Source organism: Prunus persica, chromosome G2 (genome assembly GCF_000346465.2).
Source record: "Prunus persica cultivar Lovell chromosome G2, Prunus_persica_NCBIv2, whole genome shotgun sequence".
NCBI classification, from domain to species: domain Eukaryota; kingdom Viridiplantae; phylum Streptophyta; class Magnoliopsida; order Rosales; family Rosaceae; genus Prunus; species Prunus persica.
This window is the reverse complement of record NC_034010.1, coordinates 15,506,250-15,526,561: the sequence shown is the minus strand read 5'-3', so window position 1 is coordinate 15,526,561 and position 20,312 is coordinate 15,506,250. Positions and strand designations below refer to the sequence as shown.

At 43.7% G+C, this 20,312-nt stretch overlaps 1 protein-coding gene across 1 annotated transcript; it reads right to left on the bottom strand.

The window, feature by feature from the left end:
• Positions 23–18,405, bottom strand: LOC18787089 (eukaryotic translation initiation factor 5B). The gene is given in 16 exon segments (XM_020556676.1): positions 23–604; positions 976–1,051; positions 12,018–12,061; positions 13,080–13,199; positions 13,509–13,543; positions 13,546–14,065; positions 14,174–14,233; positions 14,890–14,955; positions 15,110–15,220; positions 15,316–15,365; positions 15,368–15,464; positions 15,831–15,938; positions 16,018–16,734; positions 16,867–17,121; positions 17,124–17,952; positions 18,231–18,405. Coding segments are annotated over 15 exon segments (3,504 nt in total). The 5' UTR covers positions 17,904–17,952; positions 18,231–18,405; the 3' UTR covers positions 23–139.

Genomic DNA, 20,312 nt, shown 5'->3' with positions numbered 1-20,312 from the left:
GACAACCAACCAAAAGATCACAGGCAATAAGATTTATTTATTTATTTTTCCATTGGCAATCTTTGTCAAATACATATCAATATTAACAAAAAACTGCAGAAATCAAGAACCTGATCAAAATTCCTGAGTTGTGCAACTCCTACACATCTTTGTACAGCAACTGATATTTGGGAATTCGTTCCGGCGGCAACGGGCAGCTCACGATCAGCTTCCCTTTCATAGCTCCTCTAAAAATCGCCTCCACGACATCAATGAAGTCCTGTTTTTGCTGAAACGCACCGACCCATTTGGTGTGATCCGCTGTTCCCGAGTCCATCTTCATGTGGTGGGCATTGAAGAAGAACACCGTCGATGGAATCAGAGTGATGTCGAAGTATTTGGCGTAGACTTGAATGTCCTCAGAATCGATATCGACGAGCGCAATTGCTGCGAACTTTGAGACCTCTCGCGCCGTTTTGTCGAGGATGTCGTCGAGGAGGAGGCAGACGGAATCGGAAGCTCGGCCGAAGCGGAGGACGAGGACTTTGTCGATGGTAGATCTAATGAGAGAATCCACCTCTTGCTTCTTCGTCAGCGTCGTCAATAGGTAGCTCATCTTCCTCCCCTGGAGGCACAGATTTAAACGCAGTGAAGCAATTCGATAACAGAAGTTTGAAAAGAAAGGGAAAGGTTGCAATTCAGAAAACAGAGAGATCAGGAGCATGGATGCGGTTTTGGGATCTGAAGGAGATGAGAGAAAATAAGAAAATTAGGATTTTGGGCCTTGGTATTTTTATTGATGATTTAAAATTAAAAAAATTATCAAAATTGGGATTTGGGCCTTTGAATAAAAATTGAAAACATAAAGTAATAAAAAATGCTATTTAAAAAATGCTATCAAAATTGAGAGTTCATCCTGACTATTTAAAATTACAATTAAGAGCTGTGGTGAGTTGTACATTGTCCAAGACTTACTGTAAACAAAATCAGACTTACCCGGTAATTCGCTTTCAGTGCATCAATCGACCTCCTTGAGATATGGCTGACAAGTTCATCTTCAATTCCAAAATGCCTACTGTTTGTGCAAATAATCTCACGGGAGAATATTCGCTTCTAGATCCTTCAACCTTCGATCTTCCTTCTCTCTCTTCCTCGATTCCTGTAAAAAAGACTGGAGTAAATAGACCACACCCGGGGGGTGTTGGCCAAAGGCCCTCCGATGCCTAAGTTAGTTCGAGTGTTTGTAGGAAAACAATAGCTAAGCAAAGGGTACGGAGTTTTATGTAGGGTGTAAACCGGGTGGCCGGAGCCGTGTGTGGTGGCCGGAGCCGTAGGGAGAAAATATGGAGAGTGGAGAGGGAGAGAGAGCTTCGGGTATTTCTCGGGTATAAGGAGTAGGTTTAGATGTCCCTTGAATGATGAATGAGGTCGTCTATTTATAGGAGCCTCGGGGCTAGGGTTTCGTAGGAATCCAGTTGGGCCTGATAATATCTGAATTAAATATATATTATCTCTTAAGAAGATAATATCTGAATTAAATGATATTATCTCTTAAAAAGATAATATCTGATTTAAATGATATTATCTTCTCTTTATTAGGATAATATCTTAATTAATGATATTATCTCTTTAAATAAAGATAATATCATATTAATTAAGATATTTATCCCAATTAATTAATTAGCCAGATAAACTGGTTTAATTAATTAATTAAAGAGATAATCTTCTTTTCCACGTGGCGTGCCCTGATTGGAGACGAAAATATATGCTCCCACAAATGCCCCCAGCTTCTGCATGGCGCTTGTGTGGCATGTAGGAGATGAAATTATTTTTTTTCGGACTCTCCAACTGTGTCTGGGCTTTATTATGTGAGTTGGACTCCTTTGCAGATTGGATTCCCAATTGGTGTAGGCTTCTGACTGTTGTTGGAGTTGGATTCCCAGTAGGAATGAGTTTATGATTCCTTCTTGACTCGGGTTGTCCAACCTGTATAAATACAGGGCTTCTCTTCACTCTTTCTCACATTGCAAACTTAACTTCTCTACTTTCTAGCTTGAGAAAGATCTTGGAGAGTTTTGTACTGCTTGTCGAAGAGAGGAGTTGCCGTGCATCCCAAAGTAAGTCGAGCACGTAAATTTTTTATTCATCTTCCCATTTTCGCGGAAGGGACCAGCTGGGTGGGAATAGGCTGGTTGTCGTCGTGACTGGTTGCCAAAGATGATTGGAGCAGTGGTGGCCGCTGGTGGCTGCCGAGCGACAATCAGGAAGAAGTTAGTGGACTGCCCCATGCTGAGAATGTCGAGAGATGGAAGCAGGATAGTCCGAACCCTGATGATTTGCCTGCTGAACAGGATGAGTGCTTTGCTGAACCCCCCACCAAAAAGGAAGGTCGATGTCAAGTCTTCGAGAACTCCAGCTACTTCTTTGCGGGCGAGGAATGTGTCTCCGTTGAGGAAGAAGCCAAGGTTCCTTTCTGCTGAGAAAACCCAAGTAGGAGCTATTCCCGCGTCATCTGCCAGAGTCAAACATCTTGTTGGTGCAGATAGCAAGAAGATTGGTGGTATGCGCAACATTAGGGATGTTCCCCTTAAGCCTCTCGTTGATGAGTTTGGAGATCGTGATCTGCTCCGCGACGTAGTTCGTGCACGGTCCAGGTCACCTGTTGAGAAGCCAAGAGATGCTGATTTTCCTCTCCGAAGTTCGGGTCGTTTGCACCAGTAGAAGAGTGGAGGTCGATGTGCGAGGTCTACTCATCCATCTAACCATCATGATCCGACTGTTGAGTCACAAGCAGTCAAGCGTGGAGTTGATTCATCGTCGTCGGTTCCTTTGGAAGTAAGGTTAGCAGAGGCTAAGAAAGCAAGAGAGTCATCTACTCGGGGAAAAAGTTCTTCTGCGACATCAGCGGCTGATCTAAAGGTGGACAAGCCTAGCCCTACAGGGGATGCAGGCGTGTCTGATCTGCTCAAGATTCACTTTCTATCAAGTCCATCCTCTTGTGCTGAGCTGGTTGATCAAGTCCGTCAGGCTGGTGATCTCGGTACTTTTTCAAGTCTTTCCTTGGAAAAACAAAGAGAAGCAACATTTCATCTGCTTCAAAAAGGAGTGGTTTTTGCTGCGGAGACCATCCGGAACTCGTCGTCTGCTGTTGCCCCCTCTTCTCCTCAGCTTAGTGAGTTGGAGAAGAAGAATGCTGAGCTAGCTAGCAAGCTTTCTGCCGAGCAGACTCGTTATGAGAAGAAGACGTCTGATTTGCGGGCGATGATATCTGAGCTGAAGAGTTCCCTTACTGAGAAAGATTCCGAGCTGAGCTCTTCTGCTGTTGACTTGGCAAGTCGAAAAGATGCTTATTTCCGCCTTGAGCGCAAGAATGTCGACATCTCTCATAGTTATGACAAGCTTTTGGCTAGATTTCACGCCTATCATAAGTCTGCTGAAGAATCCAAGTCCGATGCTGTCATGGATGCGTACAAGTTGGGCTACTTGGACTGCACAATTGGATATGATCCCTTCTATGCCATTGGAGATGAAGACATCGAAACGCTCTATCCTGACTTGCCCCCTGTGAAAGGTGAGGAGGCTAATGCTGCGAACACCGAAGGGGCTGAAGAGCAGGTGGCTGAAGACGCGGTAGCTGAAGAAGATGGAGCAGAGGATGATACAGCTGATGAGGCGGCGGCAGACGTCATAGATCATGCATGTGGAGCTGCTGAGAGCGTGGCTGATCAGGTGGACGCTGAAGAGGCTGCAGATCAGGGGTCTCCTGCTGGCGTTTCGGAGTAGACGAAGACTCCTTTATTTCTTTTCAGCTTTTGTAGTCTGCTTTTTGTTTAGAATAATTGGTCTTGTTTTGACCATCTTCTTTTTGTTTGAACTTGGCCGGTTGGTCGCTTTACTATGGAAATTTCAGTCTTTATTTTTTCAACTTCAATTTGCACATTGTCTTGTGAACTGCTTGAGTAACCGATTAGTGTCCTGCTGTGTATTTCCCTTGGGATTTTGGCAAAAGCCAGGGTCCCCCTTGAGGGACTCCGGGCGTGTTCTGCATTTTTCCAGAAAACGCTTTAAGACGCTTCTGGTCGTTGCCCTGCGTCTCCCTTAGGACGCTGCTTATGGACAACTGTCTGACTATCCTGCCCCCCTTAGGAAACGGATAGGAACCTGGATACCTCCCTTAGGAAATTCCTGGCGCACCCTGCAACCCCCTTAGGATGCTGCTTTGTGGGCTGCGTCTCCCGAAGGACGCTTTTGGTTGTCGCCCTGCGTCTCCCGAAGGACGCTTTTTATGGACAACTTTTTGACTATCCTGCCTCCCTTAAGAAACGGATAGGAACCTGGATATTTCCCGCAGAGAGCATGGTGACCCCCTTTTAAGAAATTCCCGGCGCACCCTGCGTCTCCCTTAGGACGCTTTTTTAGCGGGCCACGTCTCCAAACGGACGCGTTTTGTCGTCACCCTGCGTCTCCCTTAGGACGCTCCTTATGGGCAACTGTGTGACTATCCTGCCTCCCTTAGAAAACGGATAGGAACCTGGATACCTCCCTTAGGAAATTCCTGGCGCACCCTGCGTCTCCCTTAGGACGCTTTTTTAGCGGGCTACGTCTCCAAACGGACGCGTTTTGTCGTCACCCTGCGTCTCCCTTAGGACGCTCCTTATGGGCAACTGTGTGACTATCCTGCCTCCCTTAGGAAACGGATAGGAACCTGGATATCTCCCTTAGGAAATTCCTGGCGCACCATGCGTCTCCCTTAGGACGCTTTTTTAGCGGGCTACGTCTCCAAACGGACGCGTTTTGTCGTCACCCTGCGTCTCCCTTAGGACGCTCCTTATGGGCAACTGTCTTTTGTTGTGGCACATTCTGGAATTTGCAGTAGTTGCTTCTCTTTTTCAGAAATGTGCAGTACTCAGTCGTCTGCTGGGGACTGAGCAGGAAGCGTCATGGATAATATCTTTGGAGATGGTAGGCGTTCCATTGTCGCGGAATCTCCTTCCCTTCCATGGTGTCAAGCGTATAGCTTCCTCTGCCCCCGGACCGGCTGATTATGTAAGGGCCTTCCCAATTGGGTTTCATCTTTTTGGACCCTTGTCTTTGTGCAGTGATGAAGGCCTTTCTTAGCACAAGGTCGCCTGGTTGAAACTGTCTGATCTTGGCTCTTTTATCGTAGTAAGACTTCAACCGCTGTTGATAGGAGGCGACCCGGACAATGGCCTTCTCGCGCTCGCCTTCAAGTAAGTCAAGGTTGAGTCTCATCTGCTCGGAGTTCTGCTCAATACTGCCCACTTCGATGCCTATTGAGGGGACAGTGATGTGAGGAGGAATGATCGCTTCAGTTCCATAGGCGAGGGAAAACGGGGTTTCGCCAGTTGATCTTCGCTTGGTGGTGCGATAAGCCCATAGTACGCCAGGGAGCTCATCTACCCATTTTCCTTCGGCGCCTTCTAATCTCTTCTTTAGACAGTCCAATATTATTTTATTGGATGCCTCGGCCTGGCCGTTGCCTTGAGGATATCTTGGAGTAGATAAATGCTGCTTGATGCCGTACCTTTTGTAGAAGGCAGTGATCTGCTTGCCGATGAATTGCGAGCCATTGTCGGTGACTAGTGATTGTGGGCAGCCAAACCGGCAGATAATATTTCTCCAGATAAATCGTTCCACATCATCTTCTTTAGTAGAGGATAGAGCTTCGGCCTCGATCCATTTAGTAAAGTAATCAGTGGCGACGATCATCATTTCTTTCTTGGCAGGTGCCGTTGGCATGGGGCCTACTAAGTCGATGGCCCATTGCATGAAAGGCCACGGACTGTTCTGCGGATGGTAGACTTCGGCAGGCAGATTAGGAACTGGTTTGTACCGTTGGCAGCGATCACATCTTTTGACATATTCAGTAGAGTCATGGCGCATAGTAGGCCAGAAATAGCCTACGTTTAGGGCCTTCTGGGCGAGTGACCTGCCCCCAGAGTGGTTGCCACACTCGCCGTCATGAATTTTGCAAAGGACCTCAAGTGTTTGAGGGTACTTTATGCAAGTGAGATGAGGGCCGGAGTATGATCTGCGAATGAGCTTGTCGCCCTGCATGTAATATCTCGCGGCTTTCTGTTGAACCTTCCTAGCTTCGGACTTATCCATTGGCAGATTTCGATTCACCAAGTAGTCGATGATGGTGTCTTGCCAGCTGGGGTCTTCATCGATCTGCATTGAGTCAATTGGCTTTATTTCATCGATGCTTGGTCGGTCAAGGTGTTCGACTGGGATGGAGCATCTGAACTGGCTGTCCAGCGCTGATCCTAGGCTTGCCAACGCATCTGCATGAGTGTTCTCTGCCCGTGGAATTTGTTGGATGGTGAAAGTAGGAAATTCTTTCAAAAGTCCTTGGACTTTGTCGAGGTACTGAATCATTCTTGGATGTTTTGCCATGTACTCGCCTGAGGCTTGATTCGTGATCAGCTGGGAGTCTGAGTAGATGGCTAATCTCTTGATCGTCAGTTCTTTTGCTAGGCGCAGTCCTGCGAGCAATGCCTCATATTCTGCCTCGTTGTTTGACGCAGAAAAGCCTAGTGTGATGGCTTGTTCCAACAAGGTTCCGTCTGGGGTGATTATGACGACGCCTGCCCCTGATCCTTTATGATTTGATGCTCCGTCTACATGCAATTGCCACATGTCGTTAGGTAGGTTTGAATCGGCAGGGGAGGTGTCGTCTGCTTTTTCCTTGCTTTTCGTGACCATCTTCTCTTCTTCGGCTGTCGGAGTAAACTCTACAACAAAATCTGCTAAAGCTTGGGCTTTTATAGCAGTCTTCGGCCGGTAGAGGAGGTCGTATTGACTGAGTTCGATAGCCCATTTCATGAGTCGCTGAGAAGCGTCGGGGCTGTGGAGGATCGATCTCAAAGGAAATTCTGTTATGACAATTATCCGGTGCGCTTGGTAGTAGGGCCTTAGTTTTCTCGCGGAAACTACAAGCGAAAAAATGAGCTTCTCCATTTTCGGATAGCGAGTCTCTGCATCAAGGAGAGCTTTTGAAGTGTAGAATACCGGATGTTGTGCCCCCAGCTCTTCTCGGATGAGAGCTGAGCTGACAGCTGAGTCGGACACCGCCAGGTAGATGTACAAGTCTTCGCCTGGTATCGGTTTTGAGAGTAAGGGAGGTGAAGTGAGGTAGGTTTTCAAGTTTTGAAAAGCTACTTCACACTCGTCATCCCACTTGTCCCTATGTCCTTTCTTCAAGGCTTTAAAAAATGGCCTGCACTTGTCGGTAGATTTTGAGAGGAATCGGTTGAGGGCTGCCGCCCTACCCGTTAGACTTTGTATCTCCTTTGTTGTGGCAGGTGACTTCATGTCGAGTATAGCCTTGATTTGATTTGGATGTGCTTCAATTCCTCTTTGGGTGACTAAGTATCCCAGGAATCGGCCGGTCGAGACTCCAAACGTGCATTTGCTCGGGTTCAACTTCATGTTGTATTTTCGGAGTAGGCTGAATGCCTCGGCAAGGTTCTTGATGTGGTCTGCTCGCTCGGGAGCCTTGACTAGCATGTCGTCTACGTAGACCTCCATAGTCTTGCCGATTTGCTCCTTGAAAATTTTGTTCACCAGCCTTTGGTAAGTTGCTCCGGCGTTCTTCAGCCCAAAGGGCATGACTTTGTAGCAGTATGTACCTCTTTCGATGATGAAAGAGGTTTTAGCCTTGTCATCTTCATGCATCATGATTTGGTTGTAGCCGGAGTAGGCGTCCATGAAGCTTAGCAGTTGGTTGCCGGAAGTTGAATCGACGAGCTGATCAATTCTAGGCAGTGGAAAGTTGTCTTTAGGGCATGCCTTGTTGAGGTCGGTGTAGTCGACGCACACTCTCCACAGACCTTTATCTTTTTTTGCCACTAGAACAATGTTCGCCAGCCATTCTGCGTAGGAGACTTCTTCGATGAAACCAGCAGCTAGAAGCTTATCGATCTCGGTTTCAATGATGGCAACCCGCTCGGGGGCGAAGTTACGTCTCTTCTGCGCTACAGGTTTGATGGCTGGGTTGACGTGTAAGCGATGGCAGATGATCTGGGGATCGATGCCAGGCATGTCGGATGGCGACCATGCAAATACGTCTTTGTTGTTCCGGAGGAAGGCTGCAAGCTCTATCTTTTCCTCATGGCTTAGGCGCGAGCCGATCCGCGCTTTTCTCTCTGGCTTGTCAGGATCAAGGGGTACTAGCTCAACGTCCTCTTCGGGCTTCCATCCTTCTTCAGGAGAGACCTCCGGACGGATTCCCTCGACTTGGTCCTGATTCTTTGATTGCTATTGGGGAGTAGCTATTCCCTTTCCTTTCTGGTCTGCTCGGCCGTCAGGAATGAGATCTGCTTTCTCCTCTGCTTGTTCTACTCCCTTTAGATCTGCCTGATTCACAGGGAGGAACTGTGTTTGCTTGCTTTTCTTCAACCCTTGAGCTGAGCATTTTCTTGCCATTGCTTGATCGCTGTTGATCTGGCCGATACCGCCCCCAGGGATTGGGTAGCGAATCTTCTGATGTGTGGCAGAGGTGATGGCGTTGATCTGGCCGATCCATGGTCTGCCTAGAATGCCATTGTAGGGTGAGATCTCATCAATAACCATGAACGTTTGCGAGCTGATTACAGGTGGAGAGTAGACGTCGAGATCTATCGTGCCCACGGTAACCGTCGTTGCGCCATTGAAACCAGTCAGGGACTTGGCTGATTTATTGATCTTTGCCTCTAAGCCCATCTGTTGGACGACTGCCAATTGTAGGATGTTGGCTGCACTGCCCTCATCTGCATGGACTCGGTCGACCATGGCCTGAGCGATTTGAATGCTGATGACAAGGGCGTCGTTGTGCGGTAGATCCAGGCCGATTAAGTCTTTCTTTTGGAAGCCGATCACGGGATCGTCTTCTGCCAGTGAGAGGCTAGTTGAGACTTGGGAGATCATAGTAGCCTGTTTGATCTTCCTCTTCTTTTCTTTGTTGGTCAGTCCGGACTTCTCAGAGTCGGCTAGGATTGTGTTAATCCTTATGACCTTCTGGGGTGGCTCCTTGGCGGTATCGCGGTCTTCTATATGCTGGATGGCCTGCTTCGCGATGAACTCCGTGCAATGACCTTCTCTCACAAGTTCTTCGAGATGTGCTTTCCAAGCAAAGCAATTATTCGTATTGTGCCCATGTGTCGCATGGAAGGCACAATATTTTCTGGTATCCCTCTTGTCCGGATCTCCTTTCAAGGGTGGCGGTCTTTTTACCCAAGGTTTGTTCTTCACTTGGGCTAGAATTTGATGTATGGGGATAGAGAACTTGGTGTAGTTCTCTTTCGTCGTGGCCTCTCTTTGTGGGCGTGACCTGCCTTTGTCTTTGTCCCTGCTGCCAAGCCTGTCGCCTCTTTGTTCTGCCCGTTTGGCCGGTCGATCTTCCTGCTCAGTGGACTTCTTCGCGGCGATTCGATCGTCATCCCAGAGTGCGTAGCGTTCTGCGGTCGCGAAGACCTTTTCCAGAGTCTGGCTGGGAGTGATAGTCAGCTCGCGGTATAAGTCATGTTCTGCTGGAAGACCTTTCTTGAATGCAGAGGATGCGATTTGGTCATCGCACCCTACGATGTTGGCCTTTTCTACTTTGAACCTCTTGATGTAATCTCGAAGGGATTCCTCGGGCTTCTTGCGCAGGTTAAACAGATAGTCAGGGTTCTTCTTGATCGTCCGATAAGAAGTGTATTCTTTAGTGAAGACGTAAGTAAGCTCCTTGAAGCTGTTGATCGACCCGGATGGCAGGGTATGGAACCAATCCTGAGCTGCTCCTCGCAAAGTCATTGCAAACACCTTGCACATTAGCGCGTCTTCAGTTTTGTAGAGGATCATAAGGCTCTTGAAATGCTTCAGATGACTTTCGGGGTCGGAATCGCCTTTGAAGCATGTGAAAGAGGGCGTTGAGAATCTTTTTGAGGGAGCAGCCTGCTCGATTTTGGCAGTGAAAGGTGAGGAGTTTGCTTGGTCTACCTCAATGCGTAGTGCATCTTCAAAATTTCTGCCAATCTTTAAGTCTCGAAGTCGGTTATTCACAAGCTTCTCAACGTCTTCTGCACGCATGGCTAGTCGGTCATGTTGATGACCTTCGTGATTTAGACGATGCTGATTGACTTCGTCATTGGCTTGCGAGGGTCGACCTTCTCGGTTGCGCTGTCTAGGCGGCGTGTTGGTGGACTGCGCTTGTGAAGGATTTCCAGTAGTTTGGCGACGAGAATTGGTTCTTCGAGAGCGAGTAGCGGAGCGCCTTTCTTCACGGTCCTCATTGTGATGATTGTCGAGTTGGCCTCCCTGGGGGACTATCCTTTCGTGAATGTTTCTCTGTGAGTGAGCAGCAGAGCGCCTTTCTTCTCGATCCTCGTCTCGATAGCCGTCAAGTTGACCTCCTTGGGAGCCTAGCCTTTCCTGAACGTCTTCCTGCGGGCCCAGGCGAGCTTGGATGTCAGGTATTGGGCCCAGCCTATCGCGCACGTTGGTCCTTAAATTCAATCGAGGTGGGAAACTTCGTCTGCTCTGAGTGTGGCTTGCGGATGCTTGCGACATGTCCGCGAGCTGATCTCGTTGTTGCGCATTTCCTTGTCTACTTACTCCTGCTCGACCTGCTTGGTTCCCACCGAACTGCCTATCGGCGGGTTCGTTTATCCTTCTCTCTTCGCCCTGTTGTCCAAGGCCAAGGTTTTGAGCCAAGTTTATTTGATTGAGGAATTGCCTCATCAAATTGTTTTGGTCGTCCATTCTCTGAGTTAGCTGGTCAACTCTCAGATTAAGGTCTACTTGACTTCGTGGATCGGGAGGAGAGAAATGTGTAGAGCCCAATTGCACACGGGCTAGGTTTTCGTTGGATGTGTGCGTGGGAGCATGCGTCGAGCGTGGAGGCAATGGAGGGAATGGTTGAAGTTGCCCCGAGATTGGGCCAAAGTCGGCGGTGGTAGTGAGCCCAATTGGATGTGAGGTTCCACCATGCTCAACGGTGGTGCTATGAAGGTGGCTAGGTCCGGCCATGGGGCCTTGAGATGGTACAATGGCGGTGGAGGCCAGTGCGGTGGTCCTCACTGCGAGTCCAGCAGGTGGCACGGTGGTTCCAGTCACACGGGGTGGCTGTTGAGGGTTCATGGCGGCGATAGGTGGTGGGGCCGCCATGTCGATCGCGGGATCGTGGGAGGAGTAGCTTTGGGCCGTCACGGATTGAGCCATAGCGGCGGTTTTGCTCCTCGTGCGCTTGCTTCCAACCATGGTTGTTTGGAAGGCTTCGGTGGATTGGAAAATAGGAGGAACGGATTCCTTGAGCACGCGTTGAGTATAACTCGCACTCTCAACGAAAGCACCAAATGTTTGTGCAAATAATCTCACGGGAGAATATTCGCTTCTAGATCCTTCAACCTTCGATCTTCCTTCTCTCTCTTCCTCGATTCCTGTAAAAAAGACTGGAGTAAATAGACCACACCCGGGGGGTGTTGGCCAAAGGTCCTCCGATGCCTAAGTTAGTTCGAGTGTTTGTAGGAAAACAATAGCTAAGCAAAGGGTACGGAGTTTTATGTAGGGTGTAAACCGGGTGGCCGGAGCCGTGTGTGGTGGCCGGAGCCGTAGGGAGAAAATATGGAGAGTGGAGAGGGAGAGAGAGCTTCGGGTATTTCTCGGGTATAAGGAGTAGGTTTAGATGTCCCTTGAATGATGAATGAGGTCGTCTATTTATAGGAGCCTCGGGGCTAGGGTTTCGTAGGAATCCAGTTGGGCCTGATAATATCTGAATTAAATATATATTATCTCTTAAGAAGATAATATCTGAATTAAATGATATTATCTCTTAAAAAGATAATATCTGATTTAAATGATATTATCTTCTCTTTATTAGGATAATATCTTAATTAATGATATTATCTCTTTAAATAAAGATAATATCATATTAATTAAGATATTTATCCCAATTAATTAATTAGCCAGATAAACTGGTTTAATTAATTAATTAAAGAGATAATCTTCTTTTCCACGTGGCGTGCCCTGATTGGAGACGAAAATATATGCTCCCACACCTACCATACATCTTTTGCTGCTCATCAGGATTCGTCCCAACTATCTGCATGAACACACAAAAAAAGACTTGAATAAGCACACTACAATTAAGTGCAACGGTTTTTTCTTTTTGGTTAAGAAAAGAATAAATTGACCAAATGCAGAGTAGAGCAAAGCCCAAATAATACAACAAAAGTTCAAGTGGACTTCAATATCAACATAGGACAGGAAAAACACAACACCAGAAAACAAACAAAATACAAGATCACAACCACAGTAACAAGCCAATCCAGACCTAAATGATTGCAGCACACAATCAGCTAGCAACTAACACTTTGGCAACATGCTAAGTACGGAAGAATTGTACGAACCAAGGCCAGAAGAGCCCAAAGAGTAAACTCCAAGTAAATCAGGCCACCATCTAATAGCAGTCAATAACAGCAAAATGAAGAAACAAACTGGAAACAAGGTCATAGCTCCAACTCCAAGAACATGCCAAACCTGTCTAAAAGACAGCGCAAACACAGCAACCAGCTAGTCACTAAAACCAAGGGGATTCAGAAGCAGACAGGAACCAGATCACCCAGATAGTAAAGAGGAGGAAAGGCAAAATGCTAAAACCAATAAAGAATCATAAAAACGAAGGCCAAAAATGCACCAAAGAACTAGCTCGAAGAAGTCCAGCATACTCCATCAGGGAGATCCCAATTGGATTTGATCAAGGATAACAAGGTAGACAAGAGTTTCCCATTCAAGTGAGCTGCAGCCCAATCAATGAGCCATGGACATGGAATGCAAAGTTTCCGAGTACCAAGATTATCATTAAAGGACTCCTAAACCCTATGAAGATATCATTAGTCATACAAAAGAGCATTGATCCAATAAAGCCTAAATTTCTACGAGCCACTATTTCATCAATAAAGTGATAAAGCCCTATAACTTCTGCTGGGAATAACTCCATAGATTTACGCATGACAAGAATAGCAGCAGCTTCAAAAAGAACATTAAAGGTTGCAGAAATGTACTACCAACTGATATTGACAACATGAGTGTGTATATATACGTGCCAAAATTTATCATACCTTAATGGATACCTTTATCCCCTTTTTCGCTATATCAACAGGTCTGTGGTTAATTTTTATGGATGCGATGCGCCCAATAGTAATAAAATCTCTTTGAGGAAAACAAATTGGAGTTCCAACCTGCACAAAGTGCGTAAAATATAAAGATAGCTGGATATAATTGACAAACATTTCGTTAATCTTATAATATAACCCTTTCAGAAAACTCCTGCGAAGCCCCCTGAGAATTATCTAGACCCCAGTTTCTAAAATAAATCATGAAAGTCAATAAATCTTCTTGAGAAACTCCATTAGTTTATCCAAAGTGATGCAGGAGCTTCTAAAGGCTTTCAAAAACCAAGTGGTTTGGGTTCTCATTAAACATTTTTTTCTTTTTTAAGAGGAGCAGGGTGTGTGGAAGTAAAACAAATCCAGTGTATATAGTAGTACCTTTAAAATGCCTTCAAGAACATCAACCCCAAGAGAATTGGATCCTTCTTGTTGAAAACAGAGTTTGGTAAAATCTTGATCATAGAAGGAAAGACAGCTTCATCAGCAGATTCCTTCTTCTTTTCCTCCTTGAGATTGTTGATATAGCCCTTAAATTGATCGAATAAGTGATAGATGATATCAGCCATAAACATCTTCACACCCAAATCATCTGCAAGTTTCCAGGCCTCTGGTGTCACTTTGACATCAAATGCCAAAATGGTGGCAAACTCTTTCTTCTTTTCAAGCATTACACTGGCCTTCATGACATCCTTTTTATGTACAGTGCCTTTACTAATACCACTAACAGGAATATTAACTTCTGGGGTCTTCAGAAACTCTAGCAATGCTTCCAAGGAGCCTAGAGTAGATGCTTGTACGCAAACTCCCTCACCACTCTTGTCAATCCTGCTCAAGACTGACTTCATGTCTCCCATAGCTGTTTCGTTGACCTCTTCCAAATCATCATGAGGCCCTACCACATATAGAGCAGCACCAGCAATAGCATGCTCAAGACACTGCGTAAAAAATGAAACATCAAGTAAATCTCACACAACAGGAGTCCACTGGCAAATACCTTATAAATAAGTAGAAGTGGACTGGCCTTGACTTCAACCAAGAATTACCGGTGCTGTGATTTTGATACCCTGTGCGCCCTTGATTGCACGATGATTCTGATACGTTCCCTGAAACCAAGAACCATACAATCATCATCTGATGCAATGGACAGTGCGTTGTCTCAGACATTAGAGGTTCATATGAGAAACCAATTTAACTTTTGGAATAATCCAGTTGATAACAGAGAAAAAAAAATCAAAAGATATATTCAGCAAAAAGGATGTTCAAATAGTTAACATCGAAAAAAAAAACCCTGATGCACTTCAACATTACTTAAACAGGAAAAGAATCTCAAGTCTGGAACCTATTTTATTATAAAGTTAGAAATGCCACATGGATCGTTATTGAGGGGAAAAAAATGTAAACGAAAGATCCCACCGGATTGAATTTAATCCATGAAAGGAAATAGAATATTTTATAAAACTAGGTTAATTGTATGGTCCAAAATGTTTCCTATTGTATCTGAACTGAAAAAAAAAAAATTAAGTAAGCTTTAATCCAAACCACACAGGGTAGCTACTGGAACAATTTTGTGCTAACCTGGTCTATCAAGAACAATTACTGAAAAACTTTTATAAAACGAAAATTGGAAAAGAAAAAGAAAATAAAAGAACACAATATGCATGTTTAAGGAAAAATGCAAATGCATTCAGTCAAAGAGAAAGGCCTAAAAATACATCAATAACAAAAAGAATATGTCAAAAGAAAAAGAAGAAAAACTTACCTTCACACGAAGTTCGTTCATCGGATGCGGTGTCAATAAAGCTCGAATTGAAGTAACAATAGGTCCCTAAAAAGACCGAAAATGGTATTTAACATGTTAATCATCTCTAAAATTCTGAACATGTTGACAATACTAAAGCATTTGCATTTGTAAAACAAAATAACGGAAAAAGTATGCAAAAACTGTAAAAATGTCTTTGATAAAGATTTTAGATGCTTGCCTGTATGCCGCAAACAACAATTTGATCTCCTTCATGAAGCACGCCATTAACCAGTACAACATCAATTGTTGTCCCAAGGCCTTCAATAACCTTAACCTCCAACACAGTGCACTGGTGCACAAGATCAGCCTCCAATCAGATCACTCAAATTTCTCAACTGTTAAACCCTTTTACATAACTGGAAACAAGGTGAAAAGGAATCAAACCTGCATTTCATTTCTGTAAGTAAGGTTCTCAACCATAGTTTTCTCTGTAACTTAGCCAACACTAATAACAAATCTGGAATCCCTTCACCGCTGGAATATTCACAAACCAAATTATCAGGACACAGCAGAAAGATAACCACTGAAATAACCTTCACAGCAGAGACCATAAATACAAGATAAGGCTAGAGCTCATAAGACATACCTAATGGCACTTGTAGGTACAATTCTGTACGTTTCCCTCATTTCTTTATCCATATTATTCAGTTCAGTATTTAATCCCTGCTCCTTGAATTGAGTGATAATCTGTCAACCCATGCAAACATTGAAGGTTTAAACAGGAAAGTCAAATTAAATAAAGTGAAATAAAAATATAAGGTTGCAATGCATTCAGTATTCAACCCCTGCTCCTTGATTTGAGTGATAATCTGGTAACCCAATACAAAAATTGAAGGTTTAACCAGGAAAGACAAATTTAATAAAGTGAAACAGAAAGACAAGGTTGTAATGCACAAGACCTGTACAAGCTGGGTTTCGAACTGTATTTTTACATCCTTTGATTGCTGCTTCATTGCCTTCTCAATCGGTGCGTTACAACAGGTTTTCCACCCGTATAGTCTGTCCACCTAAAAGTTGGATATTCAAGAAAATAAAATTAAACATTGATGAGGAGAAACTAGTAGTGAACCAGATGGTGGATTTGACCATAATAAACCTCATCTTATTCAATGCAACAATGAACTTTGTATTCCTCATTTTCAAAAGATTGAGTGACTCTATTGTTTGAGGCTCTAAGCCATGCATAATGTCAACAACCAAAACAGCAATATCACATAAACCTGAACCTCGTGACCGTAAATTAGTGAATGACTCATGACCAGGGGTATCAATGACCAAAAGACCTGGGACCTTCAGCTTCACATCAGCTTTCAGTTCCTTAGTTCTCTCACGGATGTTCTCAGCAGGAAAATATGTTGCACCAATTTGTTGAGTAATACCTCCAGCCTCACCTTCCTGAACATTTGTGCCTCGTATACAATCTAATAGCTTAGTTTTACCAGTATCCACATGGCCCATAATGCAGCAAATAGGTGAACGAAGGTTATCCTCACTCTCTTTGTGGGCAGCATCTGAAGTTGCTGTTTCTTTTTCAACAACAACATCTTCCTTCCTACTTTTTTTCTTATTCTCAACATTCTGAGATTTTATTGATTGAGTAGGAACATTTTTCTGGGCAGAAACTGTTGGCTTGGCACCTGCACTCTTTATGTGTTTTTTCACAACAGGTTCAGGCTTAGAGTCAATCTCTTCATCAGAAAATCCATGTTTAAGAGAAAGATTAACAGCAGAATCATCCCAGCTCTTTGCATCCCATTCATCAACATCATCAATTTCTTCTTCTGCTTCTCCTTCCATTCCATTCTTTTTAACAGATTCAGCAATGTCAGATTTTTCCTCTATATATGTTGATTCCACCTCTTCAACATTGTCACATTCCACAGAATCCAGCTCAGGTACAGTGTGTTGCTGGTTTTCTTCTTCTTCTTCTTCTATGTTTTCCACTGCCTTTGCAGGAGCCACACCATTTGGAGCGATGGCTGCTGGTTTTGACTTCTTTTTCTGAATCAAGGGTCTATTAGCCGGTTTCTCATGGTCTGTGGTAGGGAGAGGCAAACTCTCTGTTGCATTAGCAAGTATCTGGTTTCTCATTGCCTCCAGCCGACGGGCTTCTTCTTTTTCCTTTGCAGTCATAGGCTTGCCTTCCAGTCTCTTCTTTAGTAGTTTCTCCCTTTCTCTTTCCCTTTTCCTACACGTCTGGCATCCTCCCTTTGCCTCTCAAGTTCTTCCAGCCTAATCCGCTCCTCTTCTTCTCTCCTCTGTCTCTCCTCTTCTTCCCTTCTTCTTCTATCTTCCTGTTCATTTCGCCTAGCAAGGGCCTCTTGCATCTCTCTAACATGCTTTGGCACTTTCTTTTCTGCTGCTTTACCTTTCACCTGATTTGTCTTGGGTTCTGTCCTTTTAATTTCTGTTTCTTCATGGTTTTCATCCCTAACATCCACAGAAGAAGTAGCATCCCCTGCAGCTGCCTTTTTCTCCTTTTACTTCTCCTTCTTCTTTTTCTTCTTCTTTGCTGCCGCAGACAGCACAGCAGGAGGAACTTCTTCACCATCCTTCTCAGCCGAACCATCGACTGAGGCAACTAGATCAGGTTCAACCTCGACTTTCTCCTCTTGCTTAGGCAGAGCAGCAAGTTTCGATGTCGAACACCCATCACCTAGCTCAGAAAGAATCTTATCCAAAACATCTTCTTGAGCAGTCCTTCCAGTCTTCTTCTTTTTCCTACTTTTCGAAGTTTCTGGAACCTCTTTACTCTTCATAACTTCAGAATCAAGAGCTTCGACTTTACCAGTTCCCGTACTTGATTTTTCTGGTTCAACTACATCCATAACGTCACTCCTAACCCCAGCTTGTTCACTCAGTGCAGTAAAAATATTACAATTGTCTTTCTTTTTGGATGATTTCTTCTTACCTATGAATATTACACTGTTTGATGTATCAACAGATTCCAAACCTCGACCATCAATCCCCATTTCGATGCTAAGAGCTTAGAGTTGAGATGATATTGATACTGAAACCTAACTGATAAAAAAAGAAAATACATAATCAATTACGCTAATAAATTCCACATGCAATGCCTGAAATATCACGGTATCATACTATCAACATGTAAAGCGGGCATAAACAAATTGGAAAATCTGAGATTCTAAAGAAATTTCACCGAAATTTGAATTGGAGAAGAGGAAGCAGAAGAACTCCTTAAAACCAATCCCTAATTACAGTTTTAAAATTCTGCCAAAACAAAAAATAAAAATAAAAATGGAAAGGAATCAAAGATGAGATGAGAGAGCATTCAGTACCTGGTAGTAGAAAAAAAGGGCAGAGCTTCTTCTTCTTCTCGCTACCTTCTCTCTCTGTGTGTTTAAAATTGTAAGGTTTTATTGCTCCTGCTTTCTGCCGACGAGGTAGGCGAAGTTTGATGTTTTTTTTTTTTTTAAAAGCCAGTTTCTTGGAGGGCAAGTAAAAGCCCTCCGACTGAGGCCGATCATTCAGATAGATGGGGGTAAACTAATGAGCTCGGATATTAATGAACTCTATAGAAGAGTTATCTATCGGAACAATACTCTTATCGATCTCTTAACAACAAGTAGATCTACGATCGCTTTTTTATTAGCGAGGGAATGCAAATTTATTTTTTTAAGGGTTTTTTCCTTGAAAGAACAAACTTTTTAAATTTATATATAAATATATATAAATAGTGAATTTGATTGAATATTATATTTTTTTTATACCGGAACTTGTATAAAGAAATCGTAAATAGGGTTCGAATTTCATAGATAATATGGAAGGTATTGTCTATAATGATAGGCAAATAAAAGACTTTAAATAGATGTGGGCTAAGGACTGTGTTGACTGAAGCTTTCGACACCCCGGAAGGACAAGGGGAGCATCGAGAGGTTGAATCCATAGTAAATAAGATGGCATAGACATAGAATGGGATTTTTGGACAAATGCCAAATGCCACATAAGAAGCTTTTATTGACCTTTTTTTGCCTTTCCTCCGTCTTACGGGAAAAACGTCTCAGAGAACACTCCTAATGAGGAGAAATTATAGGGTTGAGGAAAAGAGATGATCCAATAAACGCCAACTATTAAATAAAGTGATTCAGAGAGCGAGAGAGAGAGAGAGAGAGAGATGAAGGAAAAGAAGGGGACGGGGCGGCAGCGAGGGGGTACAGGACTGCAGACCTTGGCTGCAGTCGTCTTTTCTTTTCTTTTTTTAGTCTAGTTCTAAAGGGTAAAACTGATACCTAATATCTAGCTAGAAAATAATTTAATTAGTGGAGGGTTAAAAAGACACATGTCAATATATGAGTAGAAATATCACCCGCTAACATGAAGATATCGTATCATCCTATAATTTCACCTAATCAAAAATATTATATACAAAAGGGATTTCTTGTGGACCAAGTGAGCGACCTCCGGGTAGCTTCCTTCCAAATAGTTATATGACCTCACTAACTTACGAGTTCACTCTTCACCAGACATCTTCCCATTCCTTTCCCAATTCCAGCATTTCTAACCTTCTCTCTTCTCTCTGTTTTAATTTTCTTCCTCGTCTGACTTTTATTTCTCATATCTATTTTATAACTCATCCCTGTTATAAAATGAACTGGTATATGTGCGAATATTGAGCTGCACGTAAAGTAGATGAGATACAGTATTTAACGAGGTTCGGCTGTGCCTACATCCCCGGAGAGCAGCAGCAGTAACTTTTCCACTATGTAAAATAATAGGGCTACAACTTTGTGTTTACAATATGTATGGCTCACTCAATTTTCTCTCTTGGAGAATTTCTCTCTTGCTTTCTTTCCTCTCAACTCACTCACCCTCATTCTTCCTTCTCTTCCTCTTCTCTATGTGTGTAAACTTCTCTTGATGGAGGTATCTATTTATAGGCCTAAGACATTGGTTGTTCACCTCACAATATAATTGGTAGACAACATCATTAATATTCTTCAATCAACAACATCATTAATATTCTTCAATCAACAACATCATTAATATTCTTCAATCAATTGGGTAGTGGTTTGGTTTGGTGGGTGTGTGGTTAGGTTTAGTGGGTGTTAGTTGGCTATGTGGGCTTCACCTATTCTTCTTTACTTATTCTTCTTTACAACAATCCCATTGTTTTTGTTTTTGTTTTTATTTTTAATACAACACTATCAATATGTCATAAGGTTCGAACTTGAGACCATTGGCCTGCAAGTCAAGATCCATTTCTACTTTTGGATAGAGAAAAGCAATAATTATTCATAAATTAAGTACAGAGACCATAAGCCACAAGAAGTCAATACAAATACCTATAAAGAATTAATACAAAGATGAAAGCATAGTAACCACGCAAATGTTAATCCAGATACATAGAATGACTGGCCTGA